Source organism: Sus scrofa, chromosome 15, assembly GCF_054392235.1.
Source record: "Sus scrofa isolate SSC_HxYL_T2T_F1_AM1 chromosome 15, Sscrofa_HxYL_maternal_Yorkshire_Landrace_v2.0, whole genome shotgun sequence".
In the NCBI taxonomy this organism is placed as follows: domain Eukaryota; kingdom Metazoa; phylum Chordata; class Mammalia; order Artiodactyla; family Suidae; genus Sus; species Sus scrofa.
Window position 1 is genome coordinate 145,950,681 of NC_139397.1, and position 23,305 is coordinate 145,973,985.

The 23,305-nt window shown below is 55.6% G+C and overlaps 1 protein-coding gene across 1 annotated transcript; it reads left to right on the forward strand.

Moving 5' to 3' along the window:
- The first annotated feature begins 281 nt into the window (after window positions 1–281).
- On the forward strand, window positions 282–12,809 carry ITM2C (integral membrane protein 2C). The gene is made up of 6 exons (NM_001123131.1): window positions 282–407; window positions 8,080–8,220; window positions 10,390–10,578; window positions 11,167–11,277; window positions 11,814–11,964; window positions 12,718–12,809. Exons 1-6 carry the CDS (start codon window positions 282–284, stop codon window positions 12,807–12,809), a joined length of 810 nt encoding a protein of 269 aa, NP_001116603.1.
- Window positions 12,810–23,305: the final 10,496 nt, after the last annotated feature.

Sequence of the window (23,305 nt, forward strand, 5' to 3'; positions counted from 1 at the left end):
TAGACGGAACCTCAGACTTCCCCAGGGCGGAGCCCCGCGCCGGGCAGGGGTCACTGCGAGGCCCGCGGACGGGAAGGGGGCGCAGGCGCGGCGGGTGCCAAGGCCCTCCCTTGGGGGCGGGGGCGGGGAGGGCTGGGGGTGGGGTTAGAGAAAAGGACGCGAACGGGATCCAAACTTCCGGTGCCTGCGGAGCCGGGAGCGGCGGTGCTACAGATCCAGGCTGCGCCGGTGGTGGCTGCACGGGCAGAGGCTGCAGGGCGGACGCACGGCCGGGCGCAGCCATGGTGAAGATCAGCTTCCAGCCGGCGGTGGCCGGCATCAAGGGCGACAAGGCCGACAAGGCTTCGGCCTCGGCCTCCGCCCCGGCGCCCGCCCCGGCCGCTGAGATCCTGCTGACGCCGGCTCGGGTGAGAGGGGCCCCGGGGTCTCAGGCGGGGGGCAGGGGACCCAAGCGCGTCTTGCCGATTCTGGCGACTGCCTGAGGCGCGTCGGGACCCCGGCGCGGGGGTGGGAGTCCGGAATGGGTCATCCATCCTAAAGTGGGGAGGGGGCTTGGGTCCTGTTCTTAAGTGGCAGCCGAAAGCGTCATTCCGAAGAGTGGGGGTGGGGGGGTTCCGAGTCGCTGGTCCCAGGTGGGGAAGTGCTCGGGGTTTTTGCCAAAAGTGGAGGGGGCCCCAGGTGCCTGGCCTCAAATAGGGGGAGGGGGCTGGTCCCAAGAAGTTGGAGAAATGTTGGTGGGGGTGTAGGAATCTGGTTCCAATCAAGGAGGGGCCGAGAGTCGAGTCCCCAGGTGGGGGATGGGAGGAGGGTTGGACATTGTTTCCCCAAAGTAGGGCGGTGGGTTGTGATTGGTGGGGAATTGGGGGGGGGGGGCGCGTCTGCTGCCGACGAAGGAGGAGGGACTCTTGATTTCGTCCCTCCGGGGGGACTGGTGGGGGAGAAGGATGTGCTGCCAGCCTCACCTGAATTTGGTGGATCAGAAAGTGATGAAACATGAAATGGAAATAAACCAGAACCGGCCTGGCCGCTCGTCTGGGATTCGAGATTCGAGATTCTTAGGAGACTGGGCGCTCCGATCCCATCCCAGCCCCTGCCGGCCTTCTTGCTCTCTTCTTCTTTCCTCCCTCGGCTGTCTCTAGCTCGGGGCTACCCCTTCCACCCGGTTGGGAGGCTCCTCTGCAGGCAGCCCCGGTGCCTTCCCCGCATCCCGGCCGCGCTTTGTGGGGGCGGGCCTCGGTGCACCCCGCCCCCTCCATCGTCCTCCCCCTCCTCCCCTTTCCCTCCGGCCTGGGGGAGAGGAGGCATTTCCGCCGTGGAAAACTGTCTGAGCTGCGTGGAGTCTGACCGGGGGAGGGCCCGAAGGGGGCTGGACGCGTGGCGGCAAGGAGGGGAGGGCGAGCTGGTCCAGCCAGCCTTTAGAGTGCCCGGGCAAAGGTGTGTACGTCGCCCCTGGAGGTCTTGGGGCCCAGCTCCCGTCCCCTGCACTCCCGGGCTGGCTTTTGAGGAGTCTTCCTCAGCGTCAAGGCCCCTCCCGAAGTTGATGGCTCAGACTAAAGCTTGCGGGGAGGGGGCGGGGCGCGGCGGCTGCAGGACGTCCGGCCCTGGAACAGGGGACACAGGAGAGGGTCCTCGGACGTGGGTGTCCCAGCCAGAGCAAAGATCCCTGAGTGCAGAATGCCAGGAAGAGCCTGGGCAAGTTCCCCTGCCCTGGTGCGGTCACTGCTGCATCAGGGACCACCTGGCCTGGGTTGGGGGGGTTGCCATGCAACCTCCACCAGAGCAGCTCCATCTTCTTCTGAAGCCCACATGGGGAGGGGATACTCCATATTTGAAGGCCTGGCCTGCAGCTTTAAAAGTTTGCCAGGGGCTCTTTAAGCCTCCTTCCTCCCTCCACGAAGGGCCCTGGAGGGCACAGGGCTGGGGGCCCAGGGCGGCACTCTTACCCCTTTCTTCTCCCGGGGCCAGGTACCCAGCTAAGGCCTGGAAAACTGGACCCTGCGTCTGGAGAGCTCTAGGATTTGGGCAGGAGGGAGGACCAGCCAGACATTGGAAGAAAGCAATTCAAACTCCATCAGAAGGTCTGCCGAATTTCGCAGGAGTGGCACATTCTCCAGCAGCAGCCTGCTGATGGTGTCGGGTGGGATGGCAGATGCCAGCATCGCCTTGGCAGTAACTGACATCCAGCTTCTGGCTCCAAAACTGAGCGTCCTCTCTTTCCCCCTCACCCAGCATGAAATGGAAATATCAACATCTTCCTGGTGCTGTTGGCAGTGGCCTGGAGCCTGCTGAGCACGCCTCCTCCCCCAAACCCGGTTCGCTGGGAGGAATCCCCTCACTCCCTTAACTGACAAGGGGGAGTGATGGGGGCCCAAGGGGAGAATTGAAATCCCAGCACCTTTAGCACAGATGTGCTTAGTTGTCAACTTTCACAGGAACCTGGCCCCCAGGTGATCAGAGGAGGCTTTGGGGTGTATCCTGTAGGCTCTGCCAATCGCCTGCTAGAAAGGGAGCCTTGGGAAGGGAGTTCACATCTGTGAGCCTCTGGTGGCCTCACCTGGCCGGTGGGCACATTTCCCGCGTGTGCTGGTGGAGCAAGCCGTCTACACCAGCCGCTTGCCTCCTGCAGGGGCCCAGCATTCACAGTAGTCCAGACAGCAAGGGGCGGGTAGGGGTGGGGGGATGCAGACTAGGATGGGAGGCCCTGGGAGCTGCTTCATCCAGAGGAGGCATCTGGGTTTGTCCCGAGCTGATGGGCACGTGAGAGGAAAGCTTATTAGGTCTCTTCTGGAGTTCCCGCTGTGGTGCAAGGGGATCAGCGGTGTCTTGGGAGCACCGGGACGCAGGTTGGATCCCCGGCCCAGAACAGAGTATTAAGGATCCATCCTTGCCACGGTTGTGGCTTAGGTTGCAACTGCAGCTCACATCTGACCCATGGCCCCCCCAGGAATGCCATATGCCTGCCGCAAGGCAGCCGAAAAAAAAAAAAAGGCTCCTCTGGCTGGGGGTGATCCTAGAATCCGAACTGGATTTAGAAATAAGATTTAAAGCCCTGGAAGGACCACTAGATGAACAGGTGAGCTTGCAAATGCCCTTCAGCAGTGAGCCACCCGCTAGCATCCTAATAAAATGTCGACCTGTGTGCAGGCCCGGGGCAGGGGGGCAGGGCAAGGCAAGGCGGTGGCAGCACCCTCACAGCGGGCCTCCCCCTGCTTCTGAGTGAAAACTGAAACAAGGACCATTTTGTCCCCAGACCTGCTGCTGGAAGGAAGTGCCGCGGTGGGCTGGGAGGGGATGGGGGTGGGGGCCCAGCTGGGCCTCCAGCTGCCCACCCTCCACACGCGGTGGTGCCCGCCTCTGAGATGATAAGAAGCCTGCGCTGATGGGCAGCTGGCAAGGAGCCAGCCTGGAAAGTGGGCTGGACGGGAAGCACCCCCTCTTCGCACCCACTGGCCCGGCCTGCGCCCCGCAGCCCCGTTCCCCTCTCCCCACCTCTGCCTGTGTCTTTGCTCACACACACTCACGCGCGCGTGCACACACACATGCACTCTCATACACAGCCAGCTGTGGACATGTACAGACTCACCCCATCCGGCTGGGGGCCTGCAAGAGGAGAGGAACACAGTCAATGCGAGTTATCTTCTCTGCGCTGTAATTTTCTCCGTGGCTTTTGCCTTTGATGAGTGGCCCCTGTGTCACCCCCTCCCCCAGCCCACATACCTGGGGATCAGATTTCACTTTCGGAGAGTCCTGGCCTCGGGCCCTTGGCTGGAGGGAGCTGGGTCTCCTGGAGTGGTTGGGGGAGGATCCCCTGCCAGCCGGGAGCGTGGATGTGGCCAGGCTCCGGTCCCAGTGCCCACTACCCGCCGGCAGCCCTGCGGGCAGGGCCACGAGGATCTGCGTGAGGGGCGGTCCCACCCTGGGTCTGCCTGCTTGGGGGGCTTTGGGCTTGGGCCACTGTAAGCAGCTGTCTGGGGTCCCGTCTGGACTGTCAGGAAGAACAGAAGAGGGACTCTGCCTGGCCTGCCCAGCAGAGGACCTGCCTGGTGTTCTCAGGCCCATGCCCTTCTTCCTCGCCCCACCTGCACTGCGGGCACCCGTGGGTCACAGGCGAACAGGTGTCCCTGAGGCCCAATTCATGGACATCTGAGCACAGCTCTGCATGGGGGGCATACAGAGGGTGTTGGCCCAGTCTCCCCACCCTTGCTAGGCTTCTGCTACACACACACACACACACACACACACACACACTCTCTCTCTCTCTCTCTCTCTCTCTCTCTCTCTCTCTTTCTCTCTTTCTCCCTCACTGGTGTCCTTGCCTCTGTGGTCCACAGCCTGGGAGAGATGCCGAGGAGGGGGAATGGTGCTGGGAGCTGAGGGGAGCGCCCCCGCAGCCGTCAGCCTGGGCCTGCTGCGAGTGCCTTTCTGGCTCCCCGGCCAGCATCCTCCAAGCAGCCAGCATCTGTAGTTTAATCTGCTGGCAGTTCATTTGGACACTGGTACTGAAGGCAGGTAACTGGGGCACTCTCTCCAGGAGCCGAGGGGTCTTCTGAGTTAAGGCTTCAGGTGGCTGGGTTCCCCTTGACTCTTTTGGCCCTGACTTTGCCAAAACACGGAGTGAGCACCGTTGCGGGGGCTCCGTGAAACAGGCAGGCCGAGGCCCGGGCCCCTCTAGGCTTCCCCGACAGTGGCCCACGTGCCCCACGAGAGAGCACAGCGAGGTCTCTTGCTCTGGAAGCCCAGTTGCCCTGGAAACAGTAGTTTCCTACCTTCCAAATGGAAGCGCCCCCCGCCCCAGATGCCTGGCTGTGGGTAGCTGTTCCACATGGGGGGCGGCATTCTCCTGGGGCTCCAGCACCCCCTCGGCTGTCATCCTGGGTGAGCTGCGCAGCCAGGGATCCCAAGGATGAGGCCCCAGGTTCCTGCCCAGGCTTCCTGCCTGCTCCCCAGAAGCTTCAGCTTCCTCCCCAGAGCTGCAGCAAGGGCCTGAAAGCCAGAGCCCTGAAGGTGCGGGCCCGTGTTCAGGGGCTTCCCTCCCAGATGGGACTTTATGACTCAGGGCTTTGGTCTCAGGACGCCGTGGTTTCCAGTTGCCTTGGGGCCTGCTTTCCCTTCCACCCTTGCTGCTCGGCCGTGATGCTTCTGGGGGTTTGGTTGCCACCTGCCCTGCCAGAGGGGTGTCAGATAGGGTGGAGACCAGGGCATGAGCCCTGGGGGTGCGGTTCAGGGCTGGTGAGGAAGCCATGTGCTGCTGTCTAGGAAAAGTAGGCGGTCCCCAGCCTCCAAAGGGTTGTTCACAGAGATGCGTGAGGACATCTGCTGGCATCCAGGGGTCCTGGCTGTAGATGGTCCATCTGCTACATCGGCCTCACCTCACTTCCAGCTGGGGCTGGGCCTCCCTCCCCTGCCCTCAGGACCTCCTCTCTCCCCCACCTTAGGAGAGAGGAGGTCCTGCTGGCCCCTCCCCCAAGCCTTAGGAAACCCCTGGCCCAGCTCTTAGCCCAAAGGCTGCTTTAAAACCCTTAGGCCTCACCTTGTCCGTGAACTTCAACTGGGCAGGCGTTGGGCTCTCGTTTTATAGCGCATTGACTTTTTTGCTTTCTGGTTTTTTTTTTTTTTTTTTTTTTTTTTTTTTTTTAAGGCAATTTTTACAAGCTTGCTTTTGCTTCTCTGACTTTTACTGAGCACATGCAGGAGCAAAGCAAAGCCACAGTGCAGCCTCAACAGCTGGCCACCTGCGATGGCCCTAAAAATGAAAGCCTTAGCTGATAAAGATTTGCTATTTTTATCTAACTCTTTATCCTTTGCAAAGGGCTTTCAGGATCTCTGTCTCCTTTAATCCTGCAAAACCCGGTCAGGAAGAGTCTGTTCCCATTTTCCTGGAGAATGAGCGGTGGGTCGGGGGGCTGGGCTGCTCTGCAGGCACAGATGCAGCCCCTTCGGGGGGGCCTCTGGGTCTCTGCAGCACTACTGTCTCATTGAAGAGAAGAGTCATGCTCTCAGGGCAGGGTTCACAGCAGGTGCGGCACCTGGCCTTTCTTCTGGGTCACCCACCCATCTTTCCTTAGGACCCACTCACCATGGCTGGAGCACTGGGTGGCTTGTTCCTGTGAGATGCTGGCAGAGCTCAGCCATCAGGTCACCCCACCCTGGGCTGCTCCTGGGAGCCCATTGGAAAGTCAGAGCCCTTGCACCCCGCCCCTACCCACTCCTGCTGGCAGCTGTCCCTGGGGGCCTTGTGGGCAGAGGCCACCTGTGCTAGTCATCTTGGTTCGTGCCCCCAGGGAGCCCCAAGGTGCTGAGGAGATGCCTGCAAGGTGGGTGGTCTCACCAGCTTGCTTCTCAGGTTTGGCTCATGGGACCTTGCAGCAGGGCCAGGATCGGAAGAGGCCTGGGGCCAGCAGAGGCCTGGGGCAGGCAGATGGCCCAGCCCGAGGGGGTGGGGGCCCAGGATGTGCTGGGGTACCTCTCCATCCTGTGTTTCCACCCCATGATGCTGGAGGCTATGGGCCTGGTGGCAGGTGTGAGGGGGAAGTGTCCCTTGGGCATCTTCTGCCCTTTTCCTGGAGGAAAGGGGTGGTGAGAGCCCCAAGTGGGGAGGCATCATCCTCTCTGATGGGATATCCCTCTGCTCCCTGAGACCCAGGCCCCCCACCCCATGTACCCTAAGCCCGGGGGGCCCTGAGGAGCACAGCAGGCTCTGCACCCCTCCCCTAGTAGGCTGAGTACCCTGTGCTGCACTGAGAATAAGGGCCTGTCCTGGGTAACTTGGACCTGAACTGTGTCGCCAGCTCCAGGGTGAAAGGGAGAGTGGATACAGGCACAAAGAGGGCTAAGCAGACAGTTGATGGCGGAGCTAGAGGGAGAAGGTCCAGGCTCAGGGCTCGAGCCCCCCCCCCACCATCTCAGCTCCTTGAGGTTGGGGGTGGGATGGAGGCATGGGGGGGCGGGGGGGGTGGGCTGGGACTGGCCTCTAACCTCCCCCGGCTGCATCCATACACCATGGAGGAGATACTGAATGGTGGACTCTGGAGGCAGGGCCAGGCCTGGGACCTTTGTGACATCTCCAGGGTGAATGAGACCTGGGTGGCAGGGAGCTTGGGCATAAAGACAAGAGATGGCCAGGGTCACGGCGCTCTTGGTCCAGTGCTCTGGGGCCAGCAGGGTGACTGAGTTTTACACACACACCTCCATCCACTGGCCAAAGCGCGTGTGGGCTGGAGTGGAATCAGGTCGGCTCGCTTCTTCTTGGCTGCCTGGCGGCTACTGTCCCAAACCTGAGCCTGGCTCCTCAGCAAGTTTTTTCCAGGAACCTCCTGCCCTGGCCTCCCTGCCGGCAGCCACAGCCACAGTTCCTTCCTGGCAGAGGCGCCCTGGCTTCTGGAAGCTTCCAGATGTCATCCCCCAGGTTCTGCTCCAGATGGCCTGCTTGGCACCAGTGTCTCTGTGATGGCCTCTGCCCCGCGTGGCCAGAGGGGACGAGCACCCATGCCAGGCCCCGAGGGCCTCCCGAAGCACTGTCCCCATCAGTCAGCAGCCGCTCCTGCTGTCCCCATCCCAGCCCTCCCGGGCCCTCGAGCCTTGTGGTGGATCTTGTCACTTCCTATCTCAAAAGCCATCCTTGGTCCCCCATTGCCTAGAGCAGTGGCTCCCAGCCTGCCCAGGGCACCCCAGTTCCTATAGGTTCCTAGGTCTGGTGCAGTCACCAAGGCCATGTCTGGGCTTCCCCCTTTGCTGTTTTGCAAGAATCTGCTGTGTCACAACTGGCATGAAGAAGGGGACTAATGGCATGGGTAATTCAAAATTCCCCTGCTTAGTCCCCCTTGGTCATTTTAGGAGGCTCCAAAGTGCGGCTCAGTTTCTCTTTCGATGGAAAGAGGTGGGGGGCGGGGGAGACACGCTGGCAATGCTTTCTGTTCCTTCCAGATGATGCCCTGTGAGTCCTGAGCAGCGTCTTCCTCTCGCTTTGCCCCAGGGCTCCCTCCCAGCCAGCAAACTGATGTCTCAGGAAAGGGGTGGGGGGCTGGGGGGTCCCAGGGCGGCGGGACCACCCCCTGGCTGACCCTGCGCTGCTGTCCACAGGAGGAGCGGCCCCCCCACCACCGCTACAAGAAGGGGAGCTCTGTGGGCGGCGTGTGCTACCTGTCGATGGGCATGGTCGTGCTGCTTATGGGCCTCGTGTTCGCCTCCGTCTACATCTACAGATACTTCTTCCTCGCTCAGGTGAGCCGGGGCCCGAGGGAGACGTGTGCGCCTGCGCGGTGGGGGTGGGCGCTGGTGAGAGCGGTTGAGAGCGAGGTGCTTGGGGTGGTGAGGACAGGGCAGCCAGAAGCCCTGGACGTGCCCCCCAGGTGGGAGGAGCGCCCGGGCATGCCCAAAGGACCCGCATCCTCCTCCCCGCTGGCATTGGTCCAGGGGACAGGCCTGGGGCCCTGTCCTCTGGCTCCCACGGTCACTGCAGGAGTGTTCGAACCTAGTTCTTGGGACACAACGGAGCCCGACAGGGAGCTCTCCCAGGAGCACAGTCAGCGATGGGGGAGTCGGCGCTGGAATCTGGGCTGTGAGGCTCGCAGCCCCTTACGGCAGTGTCACCCCACCCCTGCCCCCGCATTAGCACCGGAACCTCGGGTGATCCTTTCAGGGCCCGGCCCCTGTGCCCACTGGGGCGGGCTTTAAGGAATTCCATTCTGTGCTTCGGCGACACTGGGGCTCCAAACCCTGAATGTGGAGGGTGGAGTATAGACCGAGTCACCTCCGCCTCCTGTTAAGGGTGACCTCAGCCTGCCATCACACCCTAGTTATCTGCTCACACAGCCAATCAGGACACGGAGCTGGGCGGTGGAGAACTGATTGTGGGCACAGCAACCTTGTGATCAGCCCAGAACTGGGCAGGGAGGCAGAGCTGAAGGAACTGAAGGTAGTTAACGTAAAGGTCACTCGAGAGAATAACCATAAACACAGCAAATGGGGACATCTCAGTGACAAAAAGGCTGGGAATTGCCAGTTGTCTATGACCCAGCGGACTTCTTCCCACCCTCAACCGTTGGGCTTTAACTTTGTGGTCAGGAGTTCCCGTCCTGACTCCGCAGAAACGAACCTCACTAGCATCCATGAGGACGCAGGTTCGATCCCTGGCCTCGCTCAGTGGGTTAAGGACCTGGCGTTGCTGTGAGCTGTGGTGTAGGTGGCAGGCACGGCACAGATCTGACATTGTTGTGGCTGTGGTGTAGGCTGGCGGCTACAGCTCTAATTCAACCTCTAGCCTGGGAACTTCCATATGTCCTGGGTGCGGTCCTAAAAAGCAAAACAAACAAACAAACAACAACAAAAAACTTTGTTGTCGCCCAGGATTTCTGCAGTGCAAATTACTGAAGCATTTGTAGGCCATGTGACTTTACCCTTGAAACCTCAGCTCCCACACACCCACTCACTTCCCCTTTTGTTCAGCATCCTCCCTCCCCCTCCCCCAGGTGGCTCTCCCCCCTCCCTTGTCCCTGGTTCTCACTTTCCCTCTCTGGGGCCTTGCCCTGGACCTCCCCTCCCATCCCAGCCCCCACTCATGCTCCCCTGGGGTTCCTCACCCCACTCAGCTTCCCAGGGGCACCTCTGCGCAGCCTCAGGGGTCTGCCCCCAGGACGGAGTGATTCATGTGATGAATCATCACGGGCTGGGCTGGCCCGGATGGGGAGGAGCGGTCACCTCCTCTCCGTTTGTCACGTGGCCTCGGTCAGGCCAGGCTCCCTCCCTTTCCTGTGTGATGGAGTGATTAGACTGGCCGCTCAGATACGGGACATTGCGTTTGTCAGGGTTTCTCACGAGGCCCGGGTCCAGGGAAGGTGGCGGGCCTTGTAAGAGGCTGGACATACAGCTTGCCTGGTGGTGCCACACGAATCTGATAACAGGGCTGCCTTTCAGCTCTTGCCCCCTCCCAGCCCCTCCCTTGGTGCCGCTACCGCAGGGGGCAGGGACGGCGGGCGAGCACCCCCTGGTGGCAGCGGAGGGTGGCACCCCACTGGGCCCAGCCAGTCCCCTCCAGAGTCCCTGCGTTGGCTCCTGAGGACACCCCTGCTCACCTCAGACTCTTTCTCACGGGTCTGTACCCCTGTTGGTCCACCCCCTTGCACAGTCATAAACTCATGGATTCGGAAGTCCGAGGGGCCTGAGGGGGCCACCTCGCTTAACGGATGGGGAAACTGAGGCCCAGAGAGGTCCTCCTCCCAGAAACAGGCTCACTCTCCCTGACGCTGCATGTGTCTGTTTCTTCATCTGTGAAATGGGTCTCACAGCCCCACCCTCGCTGCTTCCCCGGGCCTTGGGCGTCTGGTGCCCTCGGCCGGTGGGCCCTGCGTGACCAGGCTGTCTCTCTCTCTCTCTCCCCCACCCCTGGCTCAGCTGGCCCGCGACAACTTCTTCCACTGCGGCGTCCTCTACGAGGACTCCCTGTCCTCCCAGGCCCGCACGCGCATGGAGCTGGAGGAGGACGTGAAGATCTACCTGGAGGAGAACTACGAGCGCATCAACGTGCCCGTGCCCCAGTTCGGCGGCGGCGACCCTGCCGACATCATCCACGACTTCCAGCGGGTGAGGCGGGGGCGGCGAGGGGGCGTCCCGGGGAGGAACCGGGGTGAAAGCAGGATGCCCGCGTCCCTTGTCCAGACTCGGAACACACACCGTGGACCGTAAACCAGGTGGCGGAGGTCGGTTTAGGTCCACCAGGGATGTGGAGACACCGGTGTCATCCTGTAGGCAAAGCGCTTATCACTGAATGTGAACGAGCCACGGCTGATTTTCTCCTGCAGACGCTGGCTGTCATGGGCGAGGCCAGTGTTCCTTTTTACCAAGCTATTTCCGTGTTGACATCTTACAGGGATGCAGCACACGGGGGCTGAGGGTCTGTCCACAGGGGTGGCTGGACCTCGAAGCTCTAACGAGATGCGCAGTTGGGACGTTATCATGTTTCTGCAGCGTGGGCTGTGTCATCCTCCAACCTGGGCTGTGTGATCCTCGCGGAAGAGTCCTTGTGACGACCGAAGCATTTAACCGCTAGTAGTTTCATCTAGCTAGTGGAACCTTCTAGAAACTTAGGAGAGGAGGCGGGGAAGGGAAGCCCCCGCCCAGGAGTTCAGAAATCGCCTGCAGAGGCTGACGCCGCCCCCTCTTCCTGCTCAGGGTCTCACCGCCTATCATGACATCTCCTTGGACAAGTGCTATGTCATCGAGCTTAACACCACCATCGTGCTGCCCCCTCGCAACTTCTGGGAGCTCCTTATGAACGTGAAGGTGAGCGGGGTCCCAGCAGCACCTTGTCCCTGCCCTGCGCCCCTCCGGCATGCGGCCAGCCCAGGGCAAGGAGAAGGGTGGGGATGGGGGGGGGGTCATGGGCACGGCTGCACCTGGCCCAGCAATCCAGGTTGGTCCCCCTTTCCATCTCCCTTCTGCCTCATTCAGAGGCAACACCTTCTCTCTTAACCCCCAGCTTCTGCCTCCTTCACTTGGGAAGAACCCCAACACCAGCTTCCTGAGCATTTATGGCCATGCCCTGTGTTGCCCCCGTGTCAGCAGGGCAGGGAGGAGATGGGGGCCCCCCCGCCCTCTAGGGTGGGGACCAGACTTGCACACACTGGTGACTCCCAGCAGGGCAGGTGCCGGAGGTGCCTAAGGATGTCAGAAGGGCCAGCTCTGCAGCCTCTGGATTTGGGGGCTGGTTATTGGATGGGTGTTTGAGGATGATTCTGAGGAGAGCAGGCAGTGGGCACGTGGGGACCTCGGGAGGAGCCCCTGGAGCTGACCGGGCGCTGTGGCCGCGTGCTTTGCAGAGGGGGACCTACCTCCCGCAGACCTACATCATCCAGGAGGAGATGGTGGTCACGGAGCACGTCAGCGACAAGGAGGCCCTGGGCTCCTTCATCTACCACCTGTGCAACGGGAAGGACACCTACCGGCTGCGGCGCAGGGCCACCCGGAGACGTGAGTGGCCAGCTCCACCCACTTCGGCCCCTGCCCCGAGCTCCACACCCTGGCCATCTGGCCGGGCCCGGCTCCGTAGCTGCTGGAGCCCAGCTGCCAGAAGCCAAGAGAGCCCTCTCCCTCCAGCCCCGCGTTGTGAGGCCCCCCCAGTCGCCACTGTCCAGGCCTGCCCTGCCCCCCATGGACTGGGCATTTCTGAACACCTAGAGAATTTGGTTTCGCCATCTCTCTCTCTCAGCTGACCTGCACCTCAGCTCCTGGCAACACCAGATCCTTAACTCCCTGAGCAAGGCCAGGGATCGAACCCACATCCTCATGGATGCTAATCAGATTCGGAACTCGCTGAGCTACAGTGGGAACTCCCATAACAGCTAATGTTAGTTGAGCACTGACCGCGTGCCAGGCCCTGCTTTGCCCTCTGTCCTTTCCTCCTAAGAGAGCTTAAGTCATCGTCAGTCAAGGTCACCATTATTCTTGCTGCTCCTTGTAAAGACGACCACACAGGCATAGAGAGGTTAAGAAGCACCCCTGAGGTCACACAGCAGGAAGGTGGCAGGGCTGGGAGGACTGACTCCAGCTCTTGAGGTCTCGCCCCTTTTCTGCGCAGCAGAAAGGATCTGGGGGTCCTTTCCTGGGCGCCTCCTGCCTGGGTCCTGAAGCCCTGCCAAGGCCCTCAGGCTGGTGGCCTTTGTGGCCCCAACCCATTCTGGGCCCGGGCACGGGCCTCACTGGGATTTCTCTGTTCTCTCGCAGGGATCAACAAACGAGGGGCCAAGAACTGCAACGCCATCCGCCACTTCGAGAACACCTTCGTGGTGGAGACGCTCATCTGCGGGGTGGTGTGAAGCCCCGCCCCTCGCCCCAGGCCCCGCCCCCGCCCTCTTTCTTTCGCTCTTCCGGCCACGGGCTGGCCCTCCTTCCCCGCGCTTAGCTTGTACTTTGGACGCCTTTCTGTAGATGTGATGTGTCTCCCCGTGTCTCCCCAGCCCTGCCCGTTTCCCTGTACCAGAGCTGTGACCTCTCAGGGCCTCCGCCCCTGCTGACCTTCCCGATCTGGGGGATGGAGGGGGCGCCCCAAGGTGGTTTCTGTCACCACCATCTTGAGGTCAGGTCCATGGGGGCCTGGCCCACCGCTGCACCAGCAGCCCAAAGGCAAGGACTGGTCGGAAGGGCCAGGCAGGTTGGGGTTCCGGCAAGGGATCAGGTGGGGAGCTGGGTGTGGAGCGGGGGCGGGGGAGGGGGTTCCGGAATGTCTGCACAGCTGGGAAAGCCCCCCCAAAAGGCTTTGCCTTGCACAGCACGCTTCCTCCCCCGTCCCAGTTCCCGGACCTGAGCTGAGGATGGAGGGGCCGTGCCGAGGGACAGACCCACCCAGAGCACATGGGAAGGTGACTGTCCTGGCGTGGAGGGGGGGTCTCCCCAGGACTCCTGTCAGTGCCTTCAGCCCACCAGCGGAAGCCTGGAGCTTGGGGAGTGGGATGAGTCCGTCAAGCACAATTGTTCTCCGGGTGGAACCAAAGAAAGGAGGAGCCAGGGACCCCATTCCTGGCCCCCCAGGAGCACAAGCAGGGTCCCCGCGGCCACAGCCACAGACCCGGGCAGGGGGCGGGGTCGCTTTTCACCCCGCCCGCCGGGCAGCCCTGCTGGACGGAGCTGGGATGCGCTGCGGGTCCTGCTGAGTGGGTGGGGCTCGCTGCTGCCTTCTCCGGCTTAGGGCTGTTTTGGAAGGCACCTGGGGGAAGGGAAGGGAGGGCCACCTGGTACGTATACCCCCTGCCTCCTCTTTGTTTCAAATTCCATCCCCCTGTGCTTTGGGGGAACGCAGCGTTTCTTTCCTTTTCCTTCTCACTTTTGCATGTTTTTACTGACCATTCGATATGCTAACCGTTCTGAGCCCTGAAGAGAGGGCTTCGACGCCTCCAGTCAGACTTAGGTGCTCTCTGGAGATGAAACTCTTAATTAAATGCTTTGTATATTTTCTCAATTAGATCTCTTTTCAGGAGTGTCTGTAGAACAATAAAAATCTTTGACTTCTGACTCTGACTTGGGAATGGTGGGCTGGTGCGCTGGCTGGGGGGGGGGGAGTCGGGGGTGCCCTGCCACCCCCTAGGCTGGGCAGGTATCCCTCGGGGCAGAGGGACAGGTGGGTGCGCTGGGAGTGGCAGGCAAGAGAGCTCACATGCCTTGGAGTTCGGCCCCTAAAGAGGTGGCTGTGGCCACAGTTCAGCCAAGGCACATAGGTGTCTCAGTGCTCATGCCACTTCTCGAACCAGGTAGATTCACTTTTTACAAGTGAAGGAGGAGGAAAGGGCCCACAGCTTATGCAGGGCGCCCAAGGTCAGGCTGCTTTTAAATGCCTATAAACCACCCATTCAGTTCGCCCCTACCCGGAAGATGACATCATGGCTGTGTCCTTAAGCACAAGGACGGGGCCGTGTTCTCCACAATTTCTGGGCCATTTGTAACCATCGTGGTGGATCCGAGCTGAGGTTTGGTATGAGTCACAGGGTCACATTCAGCAGAGAAGGAGCAGGTGGGAGCTGCCCAGAGCCTTGGCTGAGTGGCCCTCAGAGGTGGACCTGGGGACAAGGATGGGTGTCTACATCCTTGGCTCACAGGCTCAGTGATCCTGCGGGGGGACAGAAAAGATTCAAATTAGTGCAGACACAGCTTGTTCCCAGATCCAAAGGCAATCTTGCAGAGATGTTGGCTTTTGTTACATTTGCCAATCTAAATGCAAGGCAATCACAATTAAAATGTTGATAGGATTGATTTTTTACTGCCATGTTCAGTTCTTTGGGGAAACTAAAACTTGGAGAATAGCCAGGTGAATCCTGAACGGCCTCCATATAGTAAACATAAAACGCTATAGGTAAAGAGCTTGTGCAGCAAAGGTCAAGATCCAGGGAAGGAAGGGAGATGGCTTAAATACAAGGATATTCCGGTTCGTGGGGGACGTGTGGGTTCTTAAAAATAGAACAACTGGCTGGCCCTTCTGACTAGAAATTAATGGGGGTCCAACTTCCCAGTAGAGAAATTAATTCTGCATGGATTAGAGGTTTGAAGTATGAAATGAAGCCATGAAAGCACTTGAGAAGAGAGGATTTAAAAGATTATCTTGGAGGAGGATAATGTTTTTAAGTATGATACCCACCAATAATAACTTGGCCTATGAAAAAATAGATTTTATATTCGGCAGAACATACCACAAAGTCAAAAGTTTTATAAGTGTTAAACTAGGGGAGCTATTTTAGAAACATAGGACTTAAAAGGGCTATTTTCCTTCATATGCAAAGTTGTTTTTGTTGTTGTTTGCTTTTTAGGGCAGCACCCAAGGCATATGGAGGTTCCCAGGCTAGGGGTCTAATTGGAGCTACAGCTGCTGCCCTATGGCATGGCCACAGCAACGCCTGATCCAAGCTGTGCCTGTGACCTACACCACAGCTCACCGAAATGCCGAATCCTTAGCCCAATGAGCAAGGCCAGGGATCAAACCCACAACCTCATGGTTCCTAGTCAGGTTCGTTTCTGCTCTGCCACAGTGGGAACTCCCCCAATGTGCAAAGTTCTTGTAAATGGATATGAAAAAAAATAACCCAACCCAGGAGTTTCTGTCATGGCTCAGTGGTAACAAATCCAACTAGTATCCATGAGGACTCAGGTTTCAATCCCTGGCCCTGCTCAGTGGGTTAAGGATCTGACATTGCTGTGAGCTGTGGTGTAAACCACAGATGCGGCTCAGATCTGGTGTTGATGTGGCCTTGGTGTAGGCCAGCAGCTACAGCTCTGATTCGATCCCTCGTTTGGGAACATCCATATGCTGCAGGGGCAGCCCTAAAAAGACAACAACAACAAAAAAAACCCACAGGAAAAAACAAACAAACAAACAAAAACCCAATAGATAAAGTAGCAAAGAATATTAGCAGGCAGTTCACAGAAAAATATAAGTGGATCAGTGCTTAAACACGAAAAGATGTTTAATCACAGCTACTTAGAAAATATAAATCAAAACTAGAGAGATACAATTTGCATCATTTAGGAGTTTTTCATAGTTTATATTGTGAAGCATATACTATGTACAGAACACTGCATATAAATCATGAGCCTGCAAATAATGAAGCATAATGATGAATGTATATCTGGAAACCCAACAACCAACTTATGAAACAGAAAATTGTCAGTACCACTGAATTCTTTGCCTGTACCTCTTCCCTTGCTAATTCCTAACCAAGCAACCCAGAACTTTTTTTTTTTTTTTTTTTTGGGGTCTTTTCAGGGCCGCACCCTCGGCACATGGAGGTTCCCAAGCTAGGGATCCAATCGGAGCTGTTGCCACTGGCCTACACCACGGCCACAGCAACACCAGATCCAAGCCGTGTCTGCAACCTACACCACAGCTCACGGCAACACCGGATCCTTAACACACTGAGCAAGGCCAGGATCGAACCTGCACCCTCATGGTTCCTAGTCGGATTCGTTTCTGCTGCGCCAGTACGGGAACTCCAGAAATTATTGATTTAATGTAATCAGATGTATCCATCTTTTTCTTTATGGTTATAGGGTTTTTTGCACCTTGTTTCAGAAACCCTTGTTGTTCCAAGAATGAAGAGAGATTATATATTTTCTTCTATTTCCTCTAAAGTTTTGTATATTCTATTTAAAAATCCTCTGGAATTTATTCCCTAGTATGGTGTGAGGTTTTTTTAATTTTTTCCCCCCTGAGCTATAGTGTGTGCCTGCAGTGATTGAGTTTCCATATGTATCAGGCCTCCTTCTGGGCTCACTATTCTGTTCTATTGGGTCTATTCTATTAGCCATAACCACACTTAAAATGAGTCTTGCACATATGTTAGTGCAAGTCTCCTACCTTAATTTTCTCCAGCAGTATCCTGACTATTTTTGGCCCTTTGCTTTCATATGAACTTTTTTTTTTTTTTTCATTTTTTGGGCTGCATCCATTGCATATGGAAATTCTCAGGCGGGGGATCAAACCCACACCACAGCAGCAACCCGAGCCACTGAAGTCAGTTCTTTAACCCACTGTGCTGCAGTGGGAACTCCTCAAGTTATATGAAACGTTCTGTTGAGGTTCTTACTGGGCTTTATTACATCTATAAATCCACTTGGGGAGAGTTGAAATACTTATCATATTGAGTGTCCTGATCCATGAACATGATATTTTTAAATTTTATGTGGATTTTTATTATCTTCCAATATAATTTCATTCTTTTCTCTGTCTTGCATATCTTTCTTTAGATTGATTCCTAAACCTCTAATATTGTTATTATTATGATTTATAATTATAACTCTTTGTAGCTAGTGTGTAGAATGTAATTTATTTCTGACTACTGAGCCAGTAAACTTGTCAAGCTGTCTTTCTTGCTCTAAGAGGTTACCCAAGGATTTTTTGTGTTTTCTATGTAAGCAATTGTGTTGATTATAAGTAATTTTGTTTCTTCCATTCAAATAATTAACACTTTTATTTCTTTTTCTTATCCTTCCTCACTGTCTAGAAGCTCTGGTACCATGGAGATAGTTACAAATCTTGTTTTGTTCTCAATTTTAAAGGGAATTCACCTTGAGTGTAGATCTAGTACAGATATCGGAAGAATACTCTTTTTGAGGTTAATTAAAGTAGTTGTCTTCTATTTTTATTTTTGGTTGTGGATTTATGTTGTTTTTTCTCTCTCTCTTTTTGTTGTTGTTGTTGTTGTCTTTTTAGGTCTGCACCTGCGACACATGGAGGTTCCCAGTCTAGGGGTTGAATTGGAGCTTCAGCTGCCAGCCTACACCACAGCCACAGCAACAGCAACCCGGGAACCAAGCTGTGTCTGCAACCTACATCACAGCTCATGGCAATGCCAGATCCTTAACCCACTGAGCGAGGCCAGGGATCAAACCCACATCCTCATGGATCCTAGTCGGGTTCATTCCTGCTAAACCACAACAGGAACTCTTATGTTGAATTATTTTATCAAATTTTTTTCTGCATTTATTGATATGACTCATGTCTTTCCCTCTTGAATTTGTTGCTGTGGTGAATAACATTCAGAACTGATTTGATCATAAAGTATTTTCCTGTTTCGTGCTATTGGATTCTGTTTGCTAATATTTTGTTTAGAAGCTTTAGGTATATGTTTCTTAGTAAGACTCACCTGTAATTTTCCTTTCTCATATTGTCCTTGTCAGACTTTTGTGTTAAAGTTTTGCTGGTCTCATAGAGTAAGTTGCAGAGATTGGTGTTGCGGGTTTGAGTTTAATAATACCCAGTCTTCTCAGGTGTGTATAAGCCTTCTTGCATCAATAGTGGCAGTAAACTGGTTTGATGAGAATCGAATTTTAAAATTTCAAATTTTAGAATGCAGTGTGTTTGACCCAGCCATTTCACCCCAAGGAATTTATCCTAAGGACACACTCAAACAAGTATACAGAAATGTATGTATAAGGATATTTATTGCTGTAATAGCAAGAAATTGAAAACAAAAGACCTTCAATTGAAGACTTAATTTTAAAAACTGCAGTATTTTATTGCCATTACAAAGAATGAGTTCCCATTGTGGCCAGTGGTAACAAACCCAACTAGTATCCATGAGGACACAGACTCAATCCCTGGCCTTGCTCCGTGGGTTAAGGATCTGGCATTGCTGTGAGCTGTGATGTAGGTCGCAGATGTGGCTTGGGTCCTGCATTGCTGTGGCTGTGGTATAGGCTGGCAACGTCGCTCCAATTTGACCCCTAGCCTGGGAACTTCCAAATGCCATGGGTGCAGCCCTAAAAAGACAAAAAAAAAAAAAAAAAAAAAAGAAAAAGAAAGAAAGCATGAGGAAGATCTATTTGTGCTGATGTGTAAAGTTCTCCAAGATCTATAATTAGGATAAAGCAGGTGGCAGAATATCTATATATGTGTGTGTGTACCATTTGTGAATTTTCCAAACAATATCTCTGTGATGTGCATATCCTAGACTGGAAGGATATTCACAGCCTCCCTACAGCAGTCACCTCCAGAGAGCAGAGGTGGCGGGGAGCTGTAAGACTGCATCTCTTTCCACACCATGAAGATGTGATCTTTTTATTTGAGTGAGTGTATGTCTCGGCATTGGCATACCCTGCAGCCGGAACAGAGGAGGGCCTGCTAGCTGAGGGGACAGCCTCACTATCAACTTACTGTGCAGTTTCACCCACTTCCCCTCCGGCTCTTGAGTTCTCCCACCCATCCCAGAAAGGAAGCCCTGTATCAGGCCCAGGGTTGGCCTGAAGATAGAGCAGTTGGAAATGCTAAGTTGCCATAAGCAGGAAGCTCTGTAACCTCTTGCAAGTGTTGCTATGGAAACCAGAGCCTGGGCGGTCTCCATGGAAACTGTTCTCAGCCTTCTGCCTGAAGGAGTTACCACCCACTGGTGCTAGAGTCTTACTTATCAGGGACCTCAGAGCATCAATAGATGCTTAGGGAGAGAGTGTTGGAATGGCCTCTGCCCACCCTGGGGATGCCTTGTGGGCTCTGGGCATCACCTGCTGTCCACCTGAGAAGAAAGAGCCCTCATGGGACACAACTTTGTGGGCAGGCACGGCAGCTACGAAGCAGACACCTGAGGTTTGGAGGTCCAGGGGTCTAAACTCTGCTCTGCCACTGATTGCTGGTGTGCCTCTTCAGCCACTGTGTGATAACACCATCTCTGTTCCAACCTGTCCCTGTTTAAAGTGGAGCGTTTCGACTAACTCCTTCTGAAAAGACTAAATCTTTTTGGGGGAGTTCCTCTTGTGGCGCAGCAGAAACGAATCAGACTAGGAACCGTGAGGTTGTGGGTTCGATCCCTGGCTTCACTCAGTGGGTTAAGGATTTGGCGTTGCCGTGAGCTGTGGTGAAGATCACACACATGACTCAGATCTGGCATTGCTGTGGCTCTGGCATAGGCTGGCAGCTACAGCTCCAATTAGCCCCCTAGCCTGGGAACCTCCATATGCCACGGGTACAGCCCTAAAAGGACAAAAATAAATAAATAAAGAATAAGTATCCATGATACACAATGACCGCTCATTAATTGAAGGGAAAATATAGACAATCCAATAGAAAGAACTGGCCAAAGACTCCAAAATACATTTCAAGAATTGAAGGAATACAAATAACCTACAAACTTATAAAAAAAAAAAAAAGATTAAAAAAAAAGACTAAATCTTTTCTAGCTTTAAGAATACTGTTTTGCACGTGGCCCGGTAGCTCAGGGCTCAGAAGGGAGACCTAAGAGTGACCAGGGCAGGAATTCATCTGAGCTTTGAAGGATGAGGAGGAGATGGTGGAGAGGGGGACAAGAGGTATGCCCTCCAGGGGCCAGAGGACCAGGCACAGCGTGGTAGGGCCTGTGGTCCTCCTGAGGCTGTGTCTTCTGAGGGAGGCTGGGGGACCAGAGGGGAGGCTTGGAGTCCAGCGCTTGGAGGCACCAGGGATGGAGGGGTGCTGTCCCAGGAGGGGGTGTCCAGGGCATCACTGAGGCCCTGCTGCCCACTGCTATGTCTCTTGGTCCTTGCTGTGTGCTGCACGCACTTCAGTGGCCCAGAGCAAGACCAAGACCAGTGTCACAGCCGTGTCTGGCCCCACAGGGGTGAAGGCTCTGCCCCTAGTGGGGCGTCAGTGAGATAATTGCAGGGGAGGGGGAGGAGGAAGGAAGACCATGACTTTGACCAGCATCCTTGTCCCATATTTACTAAGCATGGACCCTCTATGTTCATGCACGCGCCAGGGGATGTCATTGGTTTCTTTTGTTCATTTCGTGCATTGTCTCCAGATGGAGTACAGATCTCATAGCTGCAAACTCAGGCAATGCAAAAAAGTACCTTTATTTTTCTCTAATAATCTACTCTGTAGAACACTCCAGTTTTCAAATCCCCATTTAGCCTGGTGGCTGAAAATGTGATCTTGACAATTTGAGGCTAAACAAAGCTGCTCCTTCCATTTTTAAGAGCAATCAATTAAGGGTTCACCCATTTCATGGATTTTTGCCGGCTCCCCCTCCTCCAGGGCCCAGCAATTGAATCCCTCGCCTGTAATTGGGGTCTTTGCCACCAACTGAGCTTCGATGGGAGACAGTGGCTTGTGAGAGGTCTATAATAGGAAGGCATCCTATTATAAATTCTAGAAACGTGATGACTGTGTCACCCAGCATCCGGTGGACAGAGGGAGGTGGTGGCACCCTCTCCGTGGTTCCCTTTGTCACCAACCAGTTGCTGGAGCTGCTTCTCCAGCGATTCTCTGAGCCACCCAGTGTCCTGTCAATAAATCCCTTTCCAGCTCATTCATCCAGAACTCTTCCTGGTTTGTGTAACAGTTTTACTGAGCAGGTCAGCCTTGGGGGTCGAATCGGGAACCCACTTCATCCTCTCCTCCCATTTCCTTTTAAAACCTTCTCGGTGGAGTCATTTCTCCCCAACCCTGGATGAACTCTGGGGTTGCGTTCTTGGTTTTTCAGGTCAATCCAAGATACTAAAAATTCCTTGGGTCACTTAGAGCTGCAAACATCCGATTTCCGTAATCAGAGCGAGGAATTATGCAAAACAGTGGATCTTCCAAAGTTCACGTGAAGCTGCTCCCTCCATGGTGGAGACTCTGCCACTGGGAAGCCCCATCCAGTCCAGGCTGGGAGAGCTGGCAACCTCTCACCCCTGTCTCACGCTTCCACCCTCCCTCCCCCCACCAGGTACCTGTCTACCGGGTGGGGGGGAGGGGCAGGATAGGCCACCGGCTGTGTCTTACTGGCACCTGTGAGAGCCTTTGATTCCCCATCCTCAGCTCTTGCTGCATCTCAGTGCAGGTGGACACCCTGCCAGCTCCAGCCTTCTCAGGCGGGATCTACGACCAGCTCCTGAGACATCCGCATATCCTTGGGTGCCATCACTCTGGCAGCAGGAGTACTCCTGGCACAGCCACCATCTCTTGCTCTGTGTTCCGAGCTGGCAGCTCCAGCCACAGCCTGTCCCATTAGCCCTCTCAGAGGCTTGTCACACGCAGGGGCCTCAGGGTCCCCTGTCCCAGGGACACATAGTAAGCTCTCTGCTGGTCTCAGGGAAGACCTCTCACAAGGCAAAAGGCCAAGGTACATGGGACGTTGATTCGTCTCTCATTAGAGATGCTGTCCAGTTAGCAGCTTGGAGTGGGGGAGGGGTGGAATTGCGGGATTGATTTAGGGTGCCCTGCTTTCCAAGGGCTTTATTCTGGAATGTCTGACCAGTGGGCACCTCCCCCCCAGGTACCCCTGGGGGGATGTGAATTTAGACCATCAGTTTCCCCAGACTGGGACGTATCCTCCATCCTATGGAATGATGCTGATATTGCCCAGACCCTTTTCTCAGATCCTTGGGGGGCGCACCAGGTCCCTTCCTTGAAGCTGACCTCAGGTCCTCCCTCCGTGACCTCACTTGCCTCGGGTGGATCGTAGGTGAAGAGGCGGGCTTGGCGGGGGATGTGGAGAAGCAGGAAGGTGAACAATCTTAGGTCTGCTTACTGTTTAAGCCTGGCAGGCTCCCCCGCAGGCATCCCGGGCAGCTGGGTCAGTGGCTGAGGAGGGGCTGGAACGAAGCCTCTGACCCCAGGCAAGCGCTTTGCACTGGCAGCCTGGGCTGGGAGTTCGGGGAGCTGTGTGAGAGGGGACTTCCTAATACTCCAGTGTTCCTAGAAATTGCAGGTGCCCAGCCTGTATCCTGCACGTGACCGGAAGCCTGCTGGGCTTCATCTCAGGGAACAGGTCAGATGGTGTTATACCTCAGTGGGGGCAGGTCAGCCTTGGGAGACAAGGGCTAGAGAGTAGACTCTGGACCTCCGGACTCTGGACCTTCAGACTCGGTCCGCATCTCCATTCTGCCGCTTACTGGCTGTGGGATGGTTTCAGTTATCTACTGTTGCCTAATAAACACTGTAAAACCTGGAACTCAGAACAGCAGGTATTTGCTCAAGATTTTACAGTTTGGGCAGGGCCCAGTGCTAATGGCTTGACTTTGCCCTGTGTGTCATCAGCTGAGTGCTCACTGGGGGTGAGAAGGTCTACCTCTAATTGAGCATCACGTACATTCAGAGCTCTCAGCAGAGAGCCCTGATTCTCTTCCAGACGGGCCTCCCCCCTCGACGGCTTGGGCTTCCCTGCACCATGGAGGCTGGGTTCGCAAAAGCAGGATAGCAAAGGAAACCAAAGCTCCTAAGTGTCGTTTTCTTTCTTCCTTTCTTTCTTCCTTTCTTTCTTCCTTTCTTTCTTCCTTTCTTTCTTTCTTTCTTTCTTTCTTTCTTTCTTTCTTTCTTTCTTTCTTTCTTTCTTCCTTCCTTCCTTCCTTCCTTCCTTCCTTCCTTCCTTCTTTTCTT